Here is an 18,803-nt window from a genome sequence, read left to right on the forward strand (position 1 = left end):
AGAATCTCTTACATATTTACAACAATTCTTGATTACCATTTACAAATTTAAAAAGGCAACACCAGAGTAAACTTAAGAGTTTTACAAAATATGTACAGAAATTATTTACAGCGTTACAAGAAGTAATCACTTACTACAATCACTTTCTAATGAATCTTCATTTTAAAAAAGAGCATTTTCTTCCTTTTGGTTGACTTCAGAAAACGCAGCAGCTTTCCTGTTTACAATGTAAACCATCCCTGACCCTGCACACTCAGATTCCCTGTTTGAAGATGGGTCACAAAAGGAAAAAGAAAAGATGACAGTAAAAACAAATGTCTCAGATAAGGGAACTAACAAAATGTGCAACATGGGGGTAAAGAAGGCCACAGTAAAATTATGAAGGCCATCACTGCCTGGGGCTAAAGCACTGTAGCATTAACTACCACAGAAACTGGTTTGAATGGTAGTGGGATCAGTAAGGCATTTATGTACATCTTAAAAATGTTGCTAAATTACCATAGTGTGGATGGAAGGCACACATGAGTGTTAAGACAGATCAGGCTTTTCAAGTTAAACTCACGACTCGTGTTCGGTGTCTTTAATTAACACATTGAGGCGATGTGTTGGTGGCAAAAGAAAGACAATTTTCAGACCACTTCAAAAGAGTCAAGTCTCTGGGACTGAGAACGTCATCTTCTGAAACATACAGTATATGAGTCCTTCATTTTGTGGTATGACTTCATGGTTTCCTGTACTTCTGCTCTATTTTCTCATTCAAGTTTCACAGAACTTTTTTTTTCTTTCTTTTTTTTTACTTCAGAACTTTCTTCAGACTTGGACGGCACAGTGTTGAGGTCAGAAACATAAGCCACAGAATGAGCTCACTTGGGGGGAAGGGAAGGGGCTGGTAAGCAGGAGCAGCAGGAAAAAAGGCCTTTGTTGCTTCATGTTTGCATCAGAAAACAAAAATCACTTCAAATTAAGGTAGTGTCTTCGTCATCTTTGGGTCATGCAACATCCATGTCTTCCATGCTCAACATTTGCCTCTGGAAAAAAAGGTAACACTCAATAAGCAAAACTGTAAAACTACACACACGCAGACCATTTAAGAGATTATATTTCATTCGCAATGCAGTGAGTTGATATCGCAGTGAAAATACCTGAGGATAAACGTAGCCATCAGAGCTGTTTCTGCAAATGTGTAGCTCATCCTCTGTGGTTTTCTGGTACACTGGATTGTCAAAGTGGATGGTGTTAGTGTTCTTCAGACGCCAGTGTCTCCATAGCAACACTGCTCCAAAGACCAGCAGGGCCATGACCACTGCAGAGCAAAAGAGGAGTTGAAGGTTGCATGGTGAGTTCAGAGGAAGTAGAGAGACTACAATATATTTAACAGCCCCTTCAAGTTGCATGTATGAGTGAGTGGCACAAGCTTTGTGGTTTAAGTATTCGCCACAAAGAGCTGAAAAGTGGAACTTACATATAGGCAACACGATGTAAAGAGCAACAGGGTGGGAAGAAGGAGCTTCTTCAGGTCCCACTGCCAATATTTTACCTGAAAAATCAGATAATACATTGCTTTCGTTATATTTTTCCTTAAAATTACATGAGGAGTTTAAGCACTCTTGTCTGTATGGTAATTTCTTTATGAAGCTACGGCCAAAAGGTAGTTAGCTTAACAAACAGTGGAGACTCCAGAAAGTCACTGCACCCTGCCAAGAAATTGTCCAACCTGAGTCCCACACGTAACCACGGTAAAACCACAACTTGTCAAAGTCACACTCACATTAAACAAATAGGTAAATAGGTGGTAATTTCTAAGCTTTAGAGTTGCAACCTCCAGTTCCCTCTCAAAATCAAAGTCTCTAAGTCAATCGGAGTTTTTTTTTAATGGTTTTTGCCTTAAATGGGGTCTGTGGTTGACAAAAGTTTAAGAGACTCACATTTTGTTCAAAATTAAATACCCCACTCATGAATTTTTTTTTTTGCAACCACAGAGCTTATTTGCTGCAATGATCCAAAATTCAATGAAAAAATGCTTTCAACTAAATGCTAAGGTCAACATGCTAACATGTTCACAATGCTAACATATAACACACTCGACTTTCTAAAACTTTATTTTCCAAACGGGGTCCGTGCCTTAAGTCCTGCGTCACACTGACTGTCATGTGCCAGATGCATGCATTGCCACATGTATTGGTGCATAACTGCAAGCTCGACTGGACTTCCCTGCAACTCAGCTTTTCCTGACTGATGAAATCTTTAATTGACCTTCATGACATTATAATGAAAAATATGTGTACATAAAAAGTTCTGAAATATGTTGACATTCATACCAAAAGTGTACTCATGTGGAGCGGTCTGAATTCTGATATCAATACATAACTAAGCTAACTTTTTTCCCTTTTACATTTGGCCACAGAATAAAGACAATAAAGCACTTTGATGTGGACTTTCTAAAAGGTTGCAGATATTTTGTCATCAATTCATCAGACACTGTTTAACCAGCGAAATTATCCAGAACCCTTATCCATACCTTGAGCTGATGCAGCAGGCTGTTTACTGGGCTGGCTTGATGAGGTAGTTGTGGTTTTTTTGGTAGCCCTGGTTGTAGTAGTAGTTGTGGTAGGGACAGGCTGCCTTGGTTTAGCAGGCGGCTTGGTGGGAGCTTCAGGCGGGATTGGTGCGTCAGTTTCTTTTTTGGCAGGGGGGGCAACTGAGGCTGCTGGGAAAGTAAATATAAGGGTTACTATCATGATTAAATGTTAAATTTCAGTTTATCAATTCTTTGAAGCCAGAGCAAATTGCATATTGGCTTGATTTCTTACAAAAACATAGGAAGAAGGTGATGAGCCATGGCTGAAGAGATGACCCAAAATTTTGCAAGAAATTAATAAGTAAAATACAATTACCTGAAAATTAAAATTATACAAAATAAAATAAATTAAAATAAAAGAAAGGAAAACCTGGAAAAAATCCTTAAAAAAAGATAATCATAATTTTGTAACGTAATTTTCAACTTTTTTCTTCTTTCTTTGCCCCCAAGAAATGTCTCCTTTGCTTTCTGAGAATTATTTTCTAGATCTACTAATTTCTTGCAATTTATGAACCATTTCTTACCAAGTTGCTCATTGCCTTTTTTCCCATGTTTTTGATAGGAAACACACCAATTTGCTTAAAGTCAAAAGGGTTACATAGTTATGAAAGGCATCTGAGAGCAGCATATAAAAAAAGTGATGTCGCTCCAGGTTTCAAAGGGTATAAGTGCCATATGAAGGTGACACCTACCTGCCACACATTTCCTCATGTCAGGTCCCATGGCCATGTGGTCAGGACAGGCACAGGTGTATTTAGGAGAGCGCTCGTTAATGTGAGGGGCGGGGAGGCACAGATACTCACATCCTCCATTTATATTGTTGCTCTCTCTGCACCAGTTTGTACCTATAAGGGAGAAGGGTGGGTACAAGATGCATTAGAAACCCTTAAATGACCCTTAAAAGTTTGATACAACAGTTCTCAGATGGAGTGAGATTTCTGTACCGTTTGGCTGCTTGAGGTTGTGGTACAGTATGATGTCCTCTGGCTGGACCAGGTTCATTGCCAGCTGAGTGATGTCATTCCCTGTCAAGCGATTAGCACTGAAAACAGCACTGTTGGTCATGTCTGTCCAGAACACTTTGTCCTGTAAAAACAGAGGTCAATTCATAATTTGCTCAAGTTTCCTCAAACACTAATGGATTACCGATAAAGACTGATAAAGAATTAGCACCACTGATCCCAATCTTTAGGGAATAAGGTGCCCAATCACGTCTGGCTTTATACTTTATACTTAAACTATTTCCGCAAGACAACGCTCATCATGCATGAATTGGAAACACTAACTAGCTGGTTTGAAATACAGTAGTTAAATACATTTGTGTGTTAAGATTTGTGGGGATACATTTCTTCATAAATTGAGGATTAGATTTATATCTATGACAGACCTCACTTCGCTATGAATTATTTTGTCATGTTTTTGACCACAATTTGTCCGTCTGAGCAGCAATTTTACCAAACAGCATAAAAGACCCGTTAGATTACCCAAACACATTTTAATTTCCACCTGGGAATACAGTGACTTCATCACTAACCTCAAAAACAGTCAGAGCAAGGGGGTGAGCGAGCTTTTGCTCATTGAATATGAGACTGTGTCGTGTCCCTCCATTCACATCAATGCTGAACAGAGTATGCATCTTGGAGTCCACCCAGTACAGACGCTGGTTGACCATGTCTGTCAAGTGAGAGCAGGAAACACACCAAGACGTATTAAAGATAGCACTTTGTGCTTATCATAGGCTACAGTTCGAATGGGAGCTGTTGGTTTTCAGTAAGTACACCAATGACGTTCTGCTTACCCAGGGTGATACCGTTGGGCCACATGATGTGATCTGTTACCAAAGCAACACGATCGGCTCCATTCAACCCACTCTTCTCTATTTTGGCCTCTTCACCCCAGTCTGTCCAGTACATAAAGCTAAAGAGGACAAAGAAAAGCTAAAGCTCCTGTTGATCCCAAATTTTGAAAAATGCATTTCAGAAAAGTCTGAAGCTTCCACTTACTTATTCACAGGGTCGATTGTGATGGCTCTTGGCTTCTGCAGGTTCTCTGAGATAAGGGTCTTCCTCTTGCTGCCGTCAGTCGTTGCCACAGAGATTGTCTTCAAAATGCTGTCAGTCCAGTAGATGTTGCCATGGATCCAATCCACCGCAATGCCCTCTGGGGTTTCGATGTCACTGCCAATTATTTCAGTGTGGTAAGAGGAGTTACCCGCCATGTCTATCTTGGAGCTGTTAGGAGGCAGGCAAGAGAGGAGAGATTCACTTTAGAAACGGATATCGTTTTCAAATCAAATGTAATAAAGAGTTATAGATACAGACTTTATTGGTGCAGCACAAGAAACAGATCCATCAAAGAATGGATTGCGGCAGCTGGTAGCATTGAGACCTGTGCATCACTTGCAATCACTATCTGCAGCATCTCAAGGTCCAACTGACAAAAGATTTTGAGCTAATGATATTGCAGAGCTAACGGACACATGAAGTTTTGCAGCTGAGTACAGTTTGCGCTATTTTTGCATCTCACTGCATTATACATGTGTCAAAGTATAAATGCTGTCTTTGCGCCAAGAACACAGCAGCTAGAACAATGGCGGTAAGAAAAAGAAATGCAAAATTTTCAGGTGGGGAGCGACAGGTTCTGAGAGATGAGGTGCAGAGGCATTCCTCAAAACTTTGGGCAAGGAATTTAACCATGACCAAGAAAAAACATATTTAATATCTTAGTGTGTCAGTGTGTTTCAGTTACAACCAATTCTCTGAAGGCGCTACTGATTTCATTTAAACTGCACTGGCTTTTAGTTTAGTAAATTTGGCTGTTTTTGCAATGAGGCTGATTTGGACAGAAATTGGCCCATTTTGCACCAATTGTTTATATATATTTCCTTAATTAAATATGTACAAATAGCACAGGAGCACCTGGACACAATTTACTTGGCACTGCAGTTAGGGATGCATTTCACCCTTTGCAGGTGGTTTAGGAAATATGGTTTTATTTGTTTAACTTGTGCAGATTGAGTGGCTACAAAAGCCATACAATCCTTTTGTCTTCCTAACCTGTAGATTTTCTTCAGAGACAGGTCGGACCAGAAGAGTATCTTGTTTGGCATGTCCATGTCCAGAGCCACCGCATTCTTCAGCGCAGTTATCAGACTGACGTACTCACTGCGGCCCACCGTCATCTTCCTCACCTCATGTTTGTTGGTGAAGAGGAGGGTGGGTACGGTGCCTAGAGGAAATAGAAGAGACATGGAGGAAACTTTTTTTCAGATAGCGAAACAAATCTTTTGGTCATGCAAATCTGTCAACTGTCAATTGAGACATCTGCTTGATGGGAAGTACCGTCTAACTTTTAAAACATTACCTGACTCAGCCCTGCATGTCTTCGTCACAGGGTCGATCTGGTAGCCCTCCATGCAATCACACTTGTAGCTGCCGGGCAGGTTGATGCAGATCTGACCGCAAGTGTCCGCCTCAGCACATTCATTAATATCTGCAGACGGAGGAACAGACGGTCAAGGAGCAAATTGAGAGACAGCAGATGGCAAATAGTTTCTAACAGTATATATATATATGTAATATACTATATGTCCATGATCAAAAGCTAAAAGCTTGAATTGTCAAACTTTGTTCTCTCACCTTCACAGGTCTTCTGGTCCATCTTCAGGCTGTATCCAGCACGGCAGGAGCAGTTGTAGCCAATTTTCAGGTCGTTGCAGAAATGGGAGCATCCACCATTACTGGTCAAACACTCATTCTTGTCTGTGGAGACACACATACACAGAGCTTTCAAACAGGATTCATGACCACCATTTTCCTAATGGCAGCTCGATTCGATGGTAAACTCACTCATTCAAACCACAAACTATCTAGGCCACTCGGCTGCTTGGCCAGCTTGGTCCTATCATTTTTTCCAGGCTGTGATGTGGTTTCACATTTTATTTTTCTATTAGCAGCAATGAAGTCTGAGCATATATACCTCCAAGTGAGAAGATTTTTGTCTTTTGGATGGATGGTAAAATCAGCCCTCACTTACCACACTCTTCAGGTTCATCAGACTGGTCCCTGCAGTCTGCCTGTTTGTTGCATACTTTCTGCATGCTGACACACTCCCCGCTACTGCACTTGAACATGGTGGGGCCTTCACATACATTTTCTGTAGAGGAGAACAGTATGAATGTGACTGTGACACAATGGTATGAGAATGCTTTGTCGATATTACAACTTTTCCATGGGTTTTAAGAAAGAAAATATTAACATTTGTAAACAGCAGATATCAAACCAAGTCAGTTTGACTTGAGTCACAACTATGTCTCAAGTCTTTGCACTCAAGTCCCAAGTCAAGATGGGCAAGTCCGAAGACCTAAACCTTCCCACCTTGTCATCACATGTTAATATTTGGTTGAATTTAGGTTGTGACATCACGTGACCAAAATTCAATTTCAGGATGACATCTAATGCCAACATGAATTTAAGGTAGAATACTGGCAACAGATGATGTTGCTATGTTGCAGGTTGAAAGGTGTTTTTAAGCATTCAAAATCAAATGTCCTCCAAACGTCTCATGCCAATGTCATGTTGACGTAGAGTGACATTATTTAGTCGCATGATACGGAGGAGCAAAACCCAACGACTTCAAAATGTCATAATGTTAACATCTACACATCTAAATTTCTAAAGTCATTAGACATATAAAATATTGTCAACCCGATTTTCATTCCAACCAAAATTTGACATCTATTCTACATAAAGTCCAATGTCATTCTGACATCATGTTGACCTCTGGTGCCAGCTAGGTTGAGTTTATAGCCTCAAACATGCCATAATTATTTTTTTCATGAAATGCAATGCCATTTTAACAATAGAGTAATAAGGGCGTCTAAGCTAAGCATTAGCTCGCTCTGTTAATATTAGCTGCAACTTACTGCTTTTGTGCAAATTCAAATGTCGAATAAAGTTGGAAGTTGTTGCATCTTTTTGAGTTTTGCATACTGCTATTTGCTCTTTGTTAATCACCACATTTTTTGTGTGCAGATGGAATTATCTTAGGTGTAATTTTTTTGATTTTGTCTTTTGATTTTGTCATTTCAAGTCCAAAGTCATTAAGTTTGTGAGTCTCACTGGAGTCCAGGTCATGTGACTAGAGTCCACATCTCTGGCATACAGTTGAGTGCATGGATGAAATAGTCACCCTTGTGGCAGTCAGCCTCATCACTCCCATCCCTGCAGTCGGGCTTTTTGTCACATTGGCGGCTGCCATGGATACAGGCACCATCATCACACTGAAACTCGTCTGGGCGACAAGTAGGACGACCTAGAAAAAGACAAATGGATGACAACAGAAAAAACGATGAAATGAGACAAAAGGGAGCGAGAATTGAGAAAATTCTTTTTGACATGATTTGTTGTGGATCTTGTGTCAATATTGATGACATTGAGCAAGCTTCTAACAGGATATTGTATGCTCATGCATGAATAAGTTACATCTGTCAGGCTGTAACACTAAATATGAGTCAAAGAAGATTTATCGGAGGAAGATTTGCAGAAGAGAAGATGGATGGAACAATAAAAAAGCTTCAGAATAAATAACACTCCAAGAGAGCCAACTCACTGCAGTTGAACTCGTCCGATCCATCCCGACAGTCATTGCTTCCATCACACTTCCAGTAGCTGTGGATACACTGTCTGTCTGCACACTGGAATTCATGGGTTTTGCAGCTCACCGCTGGCTTCTTTGGCTCCCTTCCTACACAGGTCTGCGGCCACTCGTCGGACCCATCGGCACAGTCCTCATCTCCATCGCAGCGCCACTGGGCTAGCACGCACACTGAGTTGTTACACTGAAAGGAACCAGAGCTGCAGCTGGGCTTTGGGCAGGAAGCCTCATCTGAACCATCTGTACAGTCGTTGTCCGTGTCGCAAACGAAGGAGCTGGATATGCACTGGCCGTTGGCACACTGAAACTCACCAGGGCTGCATTGTTTGGCCGCTGTGGTGAAACAGGAGAGAGAAGAGTGTTGATGCATCAAATGTGAAATTCACATAAAAAACCCATTACAACAGTGGTGTGGTTTAGTGTTATAATAACCTCAGATTCATTTCTAAATACCAAATATCATCTGCACGCCAGATTATTTTGTTGTTTGTTTGTATGTTTCTTTGGCTGCAGTAAGTGAGATCATGTGAATTCTGTTGACACTCCTATCTGCAGACTCATTTTGTCCACAACCTGAGTGCAATTTCTTACTTAAATAATTATTTTAATTTCCTTGTTGCCTATCTGTATCTATAATCATTTTTCTAAATACACCTTTTAGTATTTCTATAAGGTGTATCAATGTCAATGTGCTATAGTATATGCTCATAGTCTATATAGTATTTTTTTAAGGTTAGATTTCTCCTCTATGCCTCTGTTATTGTACTTTATCCTGCGGACACTCATGTTTTCCTTTGTGGGATCAATAAAGTGTATCTTAGACAAAATGAATTCTAGTAGGTCAGCATACTCCTGTAGGTAAAATCAGGTCACCTCTTTTTCAAAATCCTGATTGGTTTTTTTTTTTTAGTTTTCACTGTTTGTGTTGTTTTTGTAAGCTGTGAAAAGTGAAAAATAACTATATATAAAACTTACTGCAGTTGCTCTCGTCAGCTCCGTTGTCACATTCAGCTCTGCCGTCACAGTGCCAGGCTCCTGGTATACACTTGTTCATGGGAGGACCGCAGTTGAATTCTGACGGCAGACACGTTTTGGATGCTAAGGACAGAAACATAAAGTTTAACTGAAATGATCTCATGCGTTAACACAAACTTGCATTAATATGACTGTAGTTCATAATTATGTTCAGCTAACTGTTACAGCTCTGTAACAGTTAGCTGATTAAATAAGTATATTGAGGACTTGGCATCGAAGCTGTGTTGAGAAATATTCCCAATTAGTTAAAGCTTCTGGGGGTGACAGGACTTTTTTCGAAAACATCTGTTTTCGGTCATTAACATGACAATTGGCCACTTGTACATTAACCATATAAGCTTGAAAAACGAATTCTTTGCAAGAGCGGTCAAACTGTCGGAGTCACATAACTAGGCCCATCACTAAGCTTATTGGTCTTTGTGTGAGAAAAATTAATAGTTAATGTTGAAGCATAACGATTTTTTGGTGTTGGTGGGTTATTTGGGATATTTGTGGTAATGGTATAGAAAAATTAAACATCTGACTATTGATGTGGACATTGATCATTATGGCAATGATCAAGCTTCAAAGTTTCGAAGCACTCAAGTCAGCCATAAATTGATAGGAAAAAAAAATCCCTGTGTGCAGGATACATCCTCTGGAAATCACTTATCAATTTCGATAATTGATTAACTGCTTTCTTTATTTTTTAGGCAAAAAATCCCAACATTTGCTGGTTAAGGCAGCTCAAATGTGGCGATTTGACGCATTTTTTTTTCTTTTAGATGATAGCAAATCAAACATGTTTGGATTTTGAATAGTTGGTCAGAAAAATCAAGCAATTTTATCACATCACTTTGGGCTTTGGAAAATTGTAAATGTTATTTTGCGAATTAAAAGAAAATACTTTCATCACTTTAATCACTTTTATAGACAAAATAACTAAGAATAAGATAATCAATGGCAGATCAGCCGGCTTTGAAAATAATCCATTTGTTGTAGTCTTATTCACGTGCATATAATTGTCTATAATTTGAAGGTTAATCAAAGTCACACATCTTCAGTGATGAAATTAACTTACCGCAGGTTTCCTCCAGTTCATCAGTTCCATCCCCACAGTCGTCACTGCTATCGCACACCCATTTACGGGTGATACACCGCCCATTCCCACACTTGAACTGAGTGGAGCTGCATGCAAGGGCTGCATCTGTGAATGATACAACACTCGTGAGCGCTTTGTAGTAACGTGAGCTTGGGTAAACTAGTGTCATTATAAGGTAAATGTTTAACTGAAAATTACACACCAGACAAAGAAAGACTACTGAAGGCCACACTGATGTTCAGATAATTGTGTGTGAAAACCACACCCTCTATTTTTTTCAGAGGAGATTGCCAAATTAAGATTACAACACTACGTGGTTCCCTGGCTTGTGTTAGACAAGATATGATGTAATAAGATTTGAATGTGAAGTATTTGGACAGAGGAGGCACTTTCTCTGAAGGAACACAAAATTAATGGTCCTATCTTTTCTCATTCTCCTATAACACATATGTAGTCATACCCGCAAATCAATTAAACCTCTCATTTCACTTTACTTTGGACATTTAAACCTGTAATTTACAAGACAAAGATAAAATAATAAATGCAAAGAAGAGGACACAGAAACCGTAAGTAAAGATCATAAATAAGAGGAAGAATCAGACAAAAAAAGGTTATTAGATTTACAAAAATATCTGGTGTTGAGTTTCATTTGATATTGCAGCTTTAGTAGGAATCTCCACCCATCACTCATCTGCATCTTAGTTTCTTCTTCAGGTGTACCCGCAGGTGTAGCAAACACTAAGTAACGAAAAGCAAGTTTAACCCAACCACACACTTGTTTGTCACTTTATTGACACATTTCAGGCATGGAAAGGGACTCACGCTTCTTTTTGTCACGTACGTGGCGAGAGCTTCACTTCTCAGCTAAAGCTTTGAAAGTCTGAACCGGTGCGACCTTAGACTGACCCCAGTTTATCTTGGGCTCAGAGATCTTGCCCTGGGGTGATCACACCTCAACAAACACACCAGTGAAAGCAAAGAAGGCCTCAACATCAAGGCATGTGTGAAACCACCAACAACCTTTCACACTCAAGTAAGGGTTTTTCCTCCATCACTTCTGCACTGCCGCTCCCTCCTGGGACCTGGAGGCTGAGGACACGGCAGACTATCCCTTTAAGACAATAGCATGGGAGGAGTTGAACAATCACACCACCACCAGCTGATTGGTCCCAGAGTGACATTCCTCATAACAGCATCCCCAGGGTGTCCACCAGACCGAGACGAGGACTCTAAACACAACAAAGTGTGTCAACTTGGGTGTCTTAATGGGTGATGACAGTTACAGAAGGGACAGTACGGGTCTGATGGATTGCGACAGAGAGGTAATTCAGGAAACTGTAAAATGTAGAGAGGATGCTTTCTCAATTCTTGGCTTGCCAACAAGAGTCACCTCCCTTCTGCATTGAAAATGTAAAAACCACAAGTGAAAACTCGATTCTCATTTTTTGTTCTTCTTGGAAACTTTAAAGGGGACCTATTTTAATTTTCCTCATTTTATGTTATGTGTCAATGTTGGATGTTATGAAACGTGGCCAAAGTTTCAAATAATGAAGTATGTAAAGTAATCCCTGTGAAAATAAAAACTAAGGCTTCAGATTGTTCTGAATAATCTGTTTCCAACATTTTTTTTTCTATTTCTAAGACAAGATAATGTCAGAGGGTGACAGGTTCCTTTATAAGGTCATCTGCTCCATGAACGCTAATTCAACAGTGAAAGTGAAAAGAATTTGGCACAGCGGCCAAACTAAGTCACTACAATCTCCAGGTCCATCACATGATGCCATTGAGAACAAAAATACGGTCTTCCATAGACTTACATTGACAAAGGAGACAACTGTAAGTACATGGATACATTTTTTGAGCATCACAACCCACATGAAAGGACATCACTATCAGGGCTTGATCCATTTAATGTGATACCATCCTGAAAGTCTAAAAGAGCCACACGATTAAATAATTTGATCCCCATTCAAGTTGGCAGAGGGCTAAAATGGGGCTAGAGCTAGTGAGTTTGCTCTATGGGACCAATGATGTGGAAGATCAGGGCAATTTTAAAGCAGGGAAGTCAAACATTTCTTCACCTCTTTGTATGGGGGGCACATTCAATTTCAAAGTGTTTTGCATCATTTTGCTCCATCTTTCTGATTGAACAGCATGTTTCTTTACCACGGTGTGCAACAGGCTTTGAGGCATGTTTTCTCCCATTTGGTGGGTGTGTCAGAGGTGTACCCAGCTGGCAGCGACATTCAACCAAATTCTGGTGAACGTTTACTTATTGTGCATAGATTTGACGTTTTTACTCCTCACTTTCCTCTGGCAATGTAGATATAAATTTTCCCATGCCAATAAAGCCCTGTTGAATTGAGTTGAATAAACCCTGCAGTATTTAAAGACAGTGCACCTGCATAACACAACATGGTGTTCAACACACCATGTTTCTGTTTAAATAAGTCATTTGTTACATTTTTCGCAGCCCAGTTCTCTTGATAAAAGAGCAAAGCGCAGATGCGTAAGAAATGCTGACATTGATTAAAGCATGTAAACATGTTCCAGTAGAAACCTAATATACAAGTTTGTACCTGAAAATGAGTATCATAGGTCCTCTTTAAGTCGATTCAGGGTTTCCGAGATTGAAGGAAAAACTTCGGCTGCTCCTGACGGGCACTTCCTGCGGACCCCATACGCTAACACTTTTCAGGGAAACCACGAAAACGCACATGGCAGGGATTCCAGGCATGAAGCCAGTATGAAATCCAGGAACAGAGTTTCCAAAGCACACTTCAGCTGTTCCTGAGAATATGCAGTGGCATGCAAGACGTATAACGGAGAAGAAAATAGTTTCTTAGGAACTCTTGCTCACTTTTCCTTTTTCAGAATGGTTTATTCATTCCAGTTACAGAAGAAAATGGAAAAGTGGGTCAAAGGCTGGCACCTCCTGACCTCCAAACTCCTGGCCTCCTCTCGGAGGGTGGAGGCTATTAACTGTACAGACCCTCTTTTTCCATTTTCCACTGGTCTGACTCTGTCACTTCCACATATGGGTCACAAACCTCCTGAGGATACTGTTCAGCAACAAGGAGCTTTCCTTTCATTCTTTACGGGAGGTCTTTCCTGTGGTGAAAACCTCGGTTTGATTTATGAGGAAGATACCTGTTATTTCCTGTTTTGTTATATGGATCTTTTGACAGAAATATTTTTAAATCACTGTTTTATTTATGATCTGCTTCAAATGTGACTTAAATATAATGTTGAGCATATTCTTGGTCCTGAAAGCCACTCTGAAAATCAAATTGGGTCACCTATGCCACAACTGTATTTCCTCTCACACCTGCAAAGAGTTCAAAACCAACTGCTAAGCTACTGCTTACATTAACACCTGCAGACAGAGAGCTCAACACAGCACCAGAAACGTCAAGCAAACAGACCTGTTTGAACAGTATCGGAAGCACAGAGTGTATCGATTGCTTTTGCAGAAACACCGCATCATCCATATGCTATTTATACCCACAGTGAGAACATGACAACCAGCAGAGCGCCCAGTCAGAGCACCACCATGTAAGGCCATTCAAGTACCACCTCAAACACACACCACACTGCTGCAACTCACTCCGAAATGCATAAAACTTGTGATTGACAGCAGAAACTGGCCAAATGAATGGCAAATACAAGTGGTTAGACAAGTCGTCATCACAATGCTGCTTGCAACAATCACCCCTTTGTGATCGCATGTGACTTTGTGCACAAACAACGCACTCCTGTCTTTTTATGGCACATGCATGCAGAGCACACACACCAAAAGCTTTCATAAAGAGGTGTGTTTATAGACTCAAACATAAAGCAAGCAGTTAATTAATAACCAGGATGCATGTGCATTATGAGGACAGATGGCAGGAACTTCTGCTTTGGATCTGTGCTGGTACAATAATTTACTGCAGCTATACTTCAGTGAAACAAGTTCACTGAGGTCCCTGTAAATGAATGCAGCTCAACAGGATGTGGCCAAGTTTGATTCCCGCAGAACATGATCATCTTAGACTTTGGGCGGAGACAGTAAATGCAAGACTTCAAATTTAAGACTTGATAATGAGGTTGCTATTTGCAGTCGTATCAAACCCCTGCACATTTCCTCTGCAGCTTTCAGAGCTTTGATGTCTGTATCTCACCTCTGCAGACTTCAGTGAATGGGCAACGCCGCCCGCCTAATTGTACAGTGTGCTACAAAAGGTATTTCTAAATAATTGATACATGAAAGTCTTTGTGAGTCATCGCAGTCTAAAAGTTTAGTCTGCCGTGAGGGGAAAAAAAACTGTGGCTTTTAAAAAGAGTCTCTTCTTTACTTAGCTACAGAGCATGGCCTCATTTCGGAGTACACTAAACACAAAGTGAATACATTAAACAAACCTGAGCCCAACCTTTAAACAAAGGGAAGGAGAATGAACGTGGATATTTCCCTCCAACACACACGCCGCTAGATCAAATGACTGCAAGTGAGCGCCATGAACTGGAAAAAAACTTTAGGTTTAATCTGAAAAGCTCTTGGAGTTGAGTTGGGATTATCAGGGGATTACTTGCTGGCAGAATAGGGCTGAAGCCAGGTCCATTCTCAGCACATTTTTTGGTCTTAAAGGGCATTAAGTTCACTCCTTCACCAATTTGGTTATTTGCATGAAAGTAAATGGGACATTGTAATATTCTATGTGTGGCCAAACTGCATGGTGATGATGTGGGACTAAAAATGCACAAGATTTGAGTATTTTATTATTTATTTCAGTGCCAGTCAATGAAGCGATATGTATAACTCACCACTTCTTAAAGGGGAGTTACATTTTTAAATTCATACATGTTCCCATGGTCTGAGACAGAACAAAAGTAGTGGTAAACATTAACAACTCTCTCCCAAATCCAAAAACTAGAGTGCTAAAACTTAAATTTATGATGTCATTGGGTATTGAGTCTGGAGCTGCACTACAGAGAATAAATGGTGAAAGATGTTGTAGGTAAGTGGTTCCCAATAAGTGGGTCGCAGTCCAAAAGTGGGTTGCAGGTCCATTCTGAATGGACTGCATGTGACTCATGAACTAGTCAAATTTGTAAATAACACATCTTATTTTGACTTACAGTGAATTTCTCGGAACAGAGCTTTTATTTTAAAGTGCACTTGCAATGACTTTGACTTGACCATTTGGGAACCAAAATTGTGGATGACACTGAGCACCCCGGGGAGTGTTCTAAGTATATGGGTACATTTTCCATTTCATAGATGACAACATTACAACAGAATAAAGATAATTTGGGTATAAATAAGAAAAACAAGCATTCTGTGGATCCACAAAAAACAGTCCTCCATTCACTGTCAATGGAGCAGCTCCAGACTTTATACTTTGTGACATTACAAGTTTGAGACTGATCCCTGGTTTCTGGTTTTGAGAGAGAGAGAGAGTAGCTCAAGTTCACAAATACTGACTGAACTTTACAAGGCCAGAGAGAGGATATATCGGAATTCTTAATTTGGGTGGTGTTTCCTTTTAATGTTGGTCATATGTTACAGCCATTATTGTAGGCCTGATATATTTATCTTACAAAAGACAAAACAGTGTACATCTCTAAAAAGCATTGTTTTATCTCAGCTTTACACTTTGTATTTTCTCTCTTCAACAGTATTGTACTTTTAACTCTGCATTTTTCCCTCTGTGTGGCATTGATCTCGCTCTATACCTTTGACTTCTCTCAGTAAATCACCTCCTAATTTCTGTTTCCAAATGCACAATAAAAATAGAATTTGCTAATAAATCTACTATTCCATTAGTTTCTGTTTCTTCAGAGTGGAATGCTTATAAAGTGTCAGTCCTGTATGAGACGCTTTAAATGAAATAAATAATTTACTACATATAAATAAAAACCACAAGCTATTTTCTGTAGTTGTAATAAAGTATGTGTGGTATTACTGCCCAGGGGATAAGCTTATGAGGGGAAACACAAACACACATATACATACATACACACACACCCACGCCTATTATTTATGGATAAGCTTGTACAGCTACACCAAGAAAGAATGCAGTTTTTTCAGCATCTTTTTTCCTCCACCGCGTGCAGCAGAGAGAGATGCATTAACCCTGCTGTTGCCACACCCTTTCTCGTTGACAACCGCCTGTTTCTGCAATTGCTCCGCCCACTTGAAACTTGACACGAGCCGGCTTCAGGACAACCATGATTGGCTGCTCGTTTGCATTATAGACAGGAATGACCCAATCAGATCGCCGTGCGTAAAATTCCATTCATTTATGCCCAATTTATAAACCGCAGTGAATCGTTATCATGGATATTATATTATTCATGTCCTTATTCTAGCTGTCACAATGACTGAATTCAAAGGAGAATTTTAAATAATTTGTGAGAGTTAAGCAAACGTTTCTCATCCCAAAGTAATCCCTCTCATTCACTGGAGCTCAACATTTACATTTAACTTTTCTTATATATAAATCACCCAAATTATGCCAAAATAGCATAAATATTCATTGGTGCTTAATATTTACATGTGCAGCCACAATAAATCAGCCTCACCAACTTTAAAACACCGCTTTATCCCTCTGTGTGGGTAAGAAAGGTACTTCCCAGGAAATCATTTCTTACCTGCTGGAGGCGCAAAATGAATCAGCATCAACAGACAGCAACACGCGGACAACCCGGCGAGTCTTCTCATCCCAAACATGTCCTGTCCTCCTTATTTGACAGCTAAAGGAGAGTCAGTCAGCTGTATGAGCGCAGGTTTGGAGAAGTAGTGGGTGAGATCACAGCGACAGCCCTGCGTAAAAAGGCTCAGACTGAGAGAGGGCAGCCAGCTGAGTCACGCCGCGGATGTGCGTAAAAGGCGAGTGCCAGACACATATTAAGAGGTCCGAGCCACATCTGACGAATTTCTATGAGGGTGACGGGAGGGCGGGGCTACAGCAGTGGTGTGATGTTTAAAAGTAGACGTGAGCATCGCCGGGGGAGGAGCCACAGTGTTGCTGTATCACTGTGTGTGTGCACGCGCGCGTGTCTGGCCCATCCACCGCCGGCGTGTTTTCCTGTGTGTGTGTGTGTGTGTGTGTGTGTTAGAAGAGAATGGTTGAAAGGAAAATGAAAATTAACAAAATTTGTTCACATCTCACCAGACACAGTGATGATGTGACAATATTAAAAAAAAAAAAAGTCTTTCCGGCAGCTTTTATGTTGATAACACAGCAGCAACACCACAGTCACACCATGAAGTCAGGATCACCAATGATTTAACATTAAAAAAGGGACAAGACAGAAACCATGTGTTTAGATGCAACCAACCTCATGTGATCATGTGCTCACCCACAGGGAGCCTCATGTAGCAGCATGGGTTTGCAGCTTCACTCAAGGGTGATACATATCCTGAAGCTTTGTGTCCCACAGCCAAGAGATGGAGAAAAAACTTTCCCAAAAGCTTCCAGACTCACTCACACACACACACACACACACACACACACACACACACACAGAAAATCTCCCCACATCACTTCAACGAAGTTTAGTTTCCCAATGTGCTAAAATTATCTTTGGAAATTCTGTGTGCAGGGTATAAATTCAATCGCTCTAACCACACATGCACCAGCAGCCCCCTCAGAGGAAGATAACTTTATTTTATGTACTAATATTCTTGCTGTTATTATTGAAATTAGATGTTATCGAGGTGTTACCCTCAAACACAACAATCTGGTCCAAAAGAAGATGGCAAAAAAAGACAAATGAAACAATGAATAAATTATAGATGGGATACCCAAAATGTTTGTTTGCGCTATATATACTGTATGTGTTTCCTATAACTTGCTTTGCATCTCTCTCTGCCTCTCTTTCTATTATTAATTGATGGCAAAGTTGTAGTGAAGCCAGTAAAGGTAATGTGATACGAGATGAAGGTTTCCAGTTTTCAGTTACCTGGAAATGAGGCTGTGTTTGGCTTTTGGTTGATGTGGCGTTTCCCAAATCTCTCCTCGAGTAACACTTGTCCTGCATGTTTATGATCTCTCTCTGCTCCAGCACAGCTGAATAAAATGATCAGCTTGTCGTCAAGTTGCTTCATAATGAGTTGATCATTTGAATCAGCTGTGTTGCAGCAGGAAGAGATCTCAAACCTGCAGGACTAGTGGTACTGGAGATGAAATTTTGGAAATGCTGGAGAGGCTCATGTTTTTTTTAAAGCCTGTCTTAAATGGACACTTTGCCCCAAAATCAAAAACACATATTTTCCCTTTTACCTGTAGTGTTATTAATTAGTGTTGATAGTTTTGGTGTGAGTTGAAGAGTGTTGGAGATAATAGCCATAGAAATGTTGCATTCTCTCCAATATAATGGAAATAGGCTTGTGGTGCTCAAAGTGCCAACAAAAATACATTTTAAAATCTCAACAGCAATGTCTCTTTCCAGGAATCGTGACCTGGTTAC

General features: G+C 40.2%; 1 protein-coding gene across 2 annotated transcripts; it reads right to left on the bottom strand.

The window, feature by feature from the left end:
* ldlrb (low density lipoprotein receptor b) lies at positions 1-17,225 on the bottom strand. 2 transcript variants are annotated; one of them, XM_042484821.1, is made up of 18 exons: positions 16,983-17,225; positions 10,329-10,454; positions 9,209-9,331; positions 8,189-8,566; positions 7,769-7,891; positions 6,614-6,733; positions 6,217-6,339; positions 5,942-6,070; positions 5,635-5,806; positions 4,582-4,809; positions 4,377-4,495; positions 4,113-4,252; positions 3,523-3,664; positions 3,271-3,423; positions 2,519-2,704; positions 1,463-1,537; positions 1,143-1,303; positions 1-1,028 (listed from the first exon to the last, which is right to left on the bottom strand). In XM_042484821.1, the coding sequence occupies exons 1-18, from the start codon at positions 17,059-17,061 to the stop codon at positions 990-992; spliced, it is 2,616 nt and encodes an 871-aa protein (XP_042340755.1). In that variant the 5' UTR covers positions 17,062-17,225; the 3' UTR covers positions 1-989. The 2 variants fall into 2 exon arrangements, with proteins under 2 accessions (XP_042340755.1, XP_042340754.1); XM_042484820.1 differs by having other exon boundaries at positions 2,519-2,707.
* Between the last annotated feature and the right edge of the window lie 1,578 nt (positions 17,226-18,803).

Source organism: Plectropomus leopardus, chromosome 4, assembly GCF_008729295.1.
Source record: "Plectropomus leopardus isolate mb chromosome 4, YSFRI_Pleo_2.0, whole genome shotgun sequence".
NCBI lineage: Eukaryota > Metazoa > Chordata > Actinopteri > Perciformes > Serranidae > Plectropomus > Plectropomus leopardus.

Excerpts from the sequence above, each read along its gene's own strand:
- ldlrb (XM_042484820.1), bottom strand. The coding sequence starts at position 17,061 with ATGTTTGGGATGAGAAGACTCGCCGGGTTGTCCGCGTGTTGCTGTCTG. Across the intron at positions 9,332-10,328 it reads TGAACTGGAGGAAACCTGCG|CATCCAAAACGTGTCTGCCG; the intron begins GTAAGTTAATTT and ends TTCTGTCCTTAG. Across the intron at positions 5,807-5,941 it reads GACATGCAGGGCTGAGTCAG|GCACCGTACCCACCCTCCTC; the intron begins GTAATGTTTTAA and ends TATTTCCTCTAG.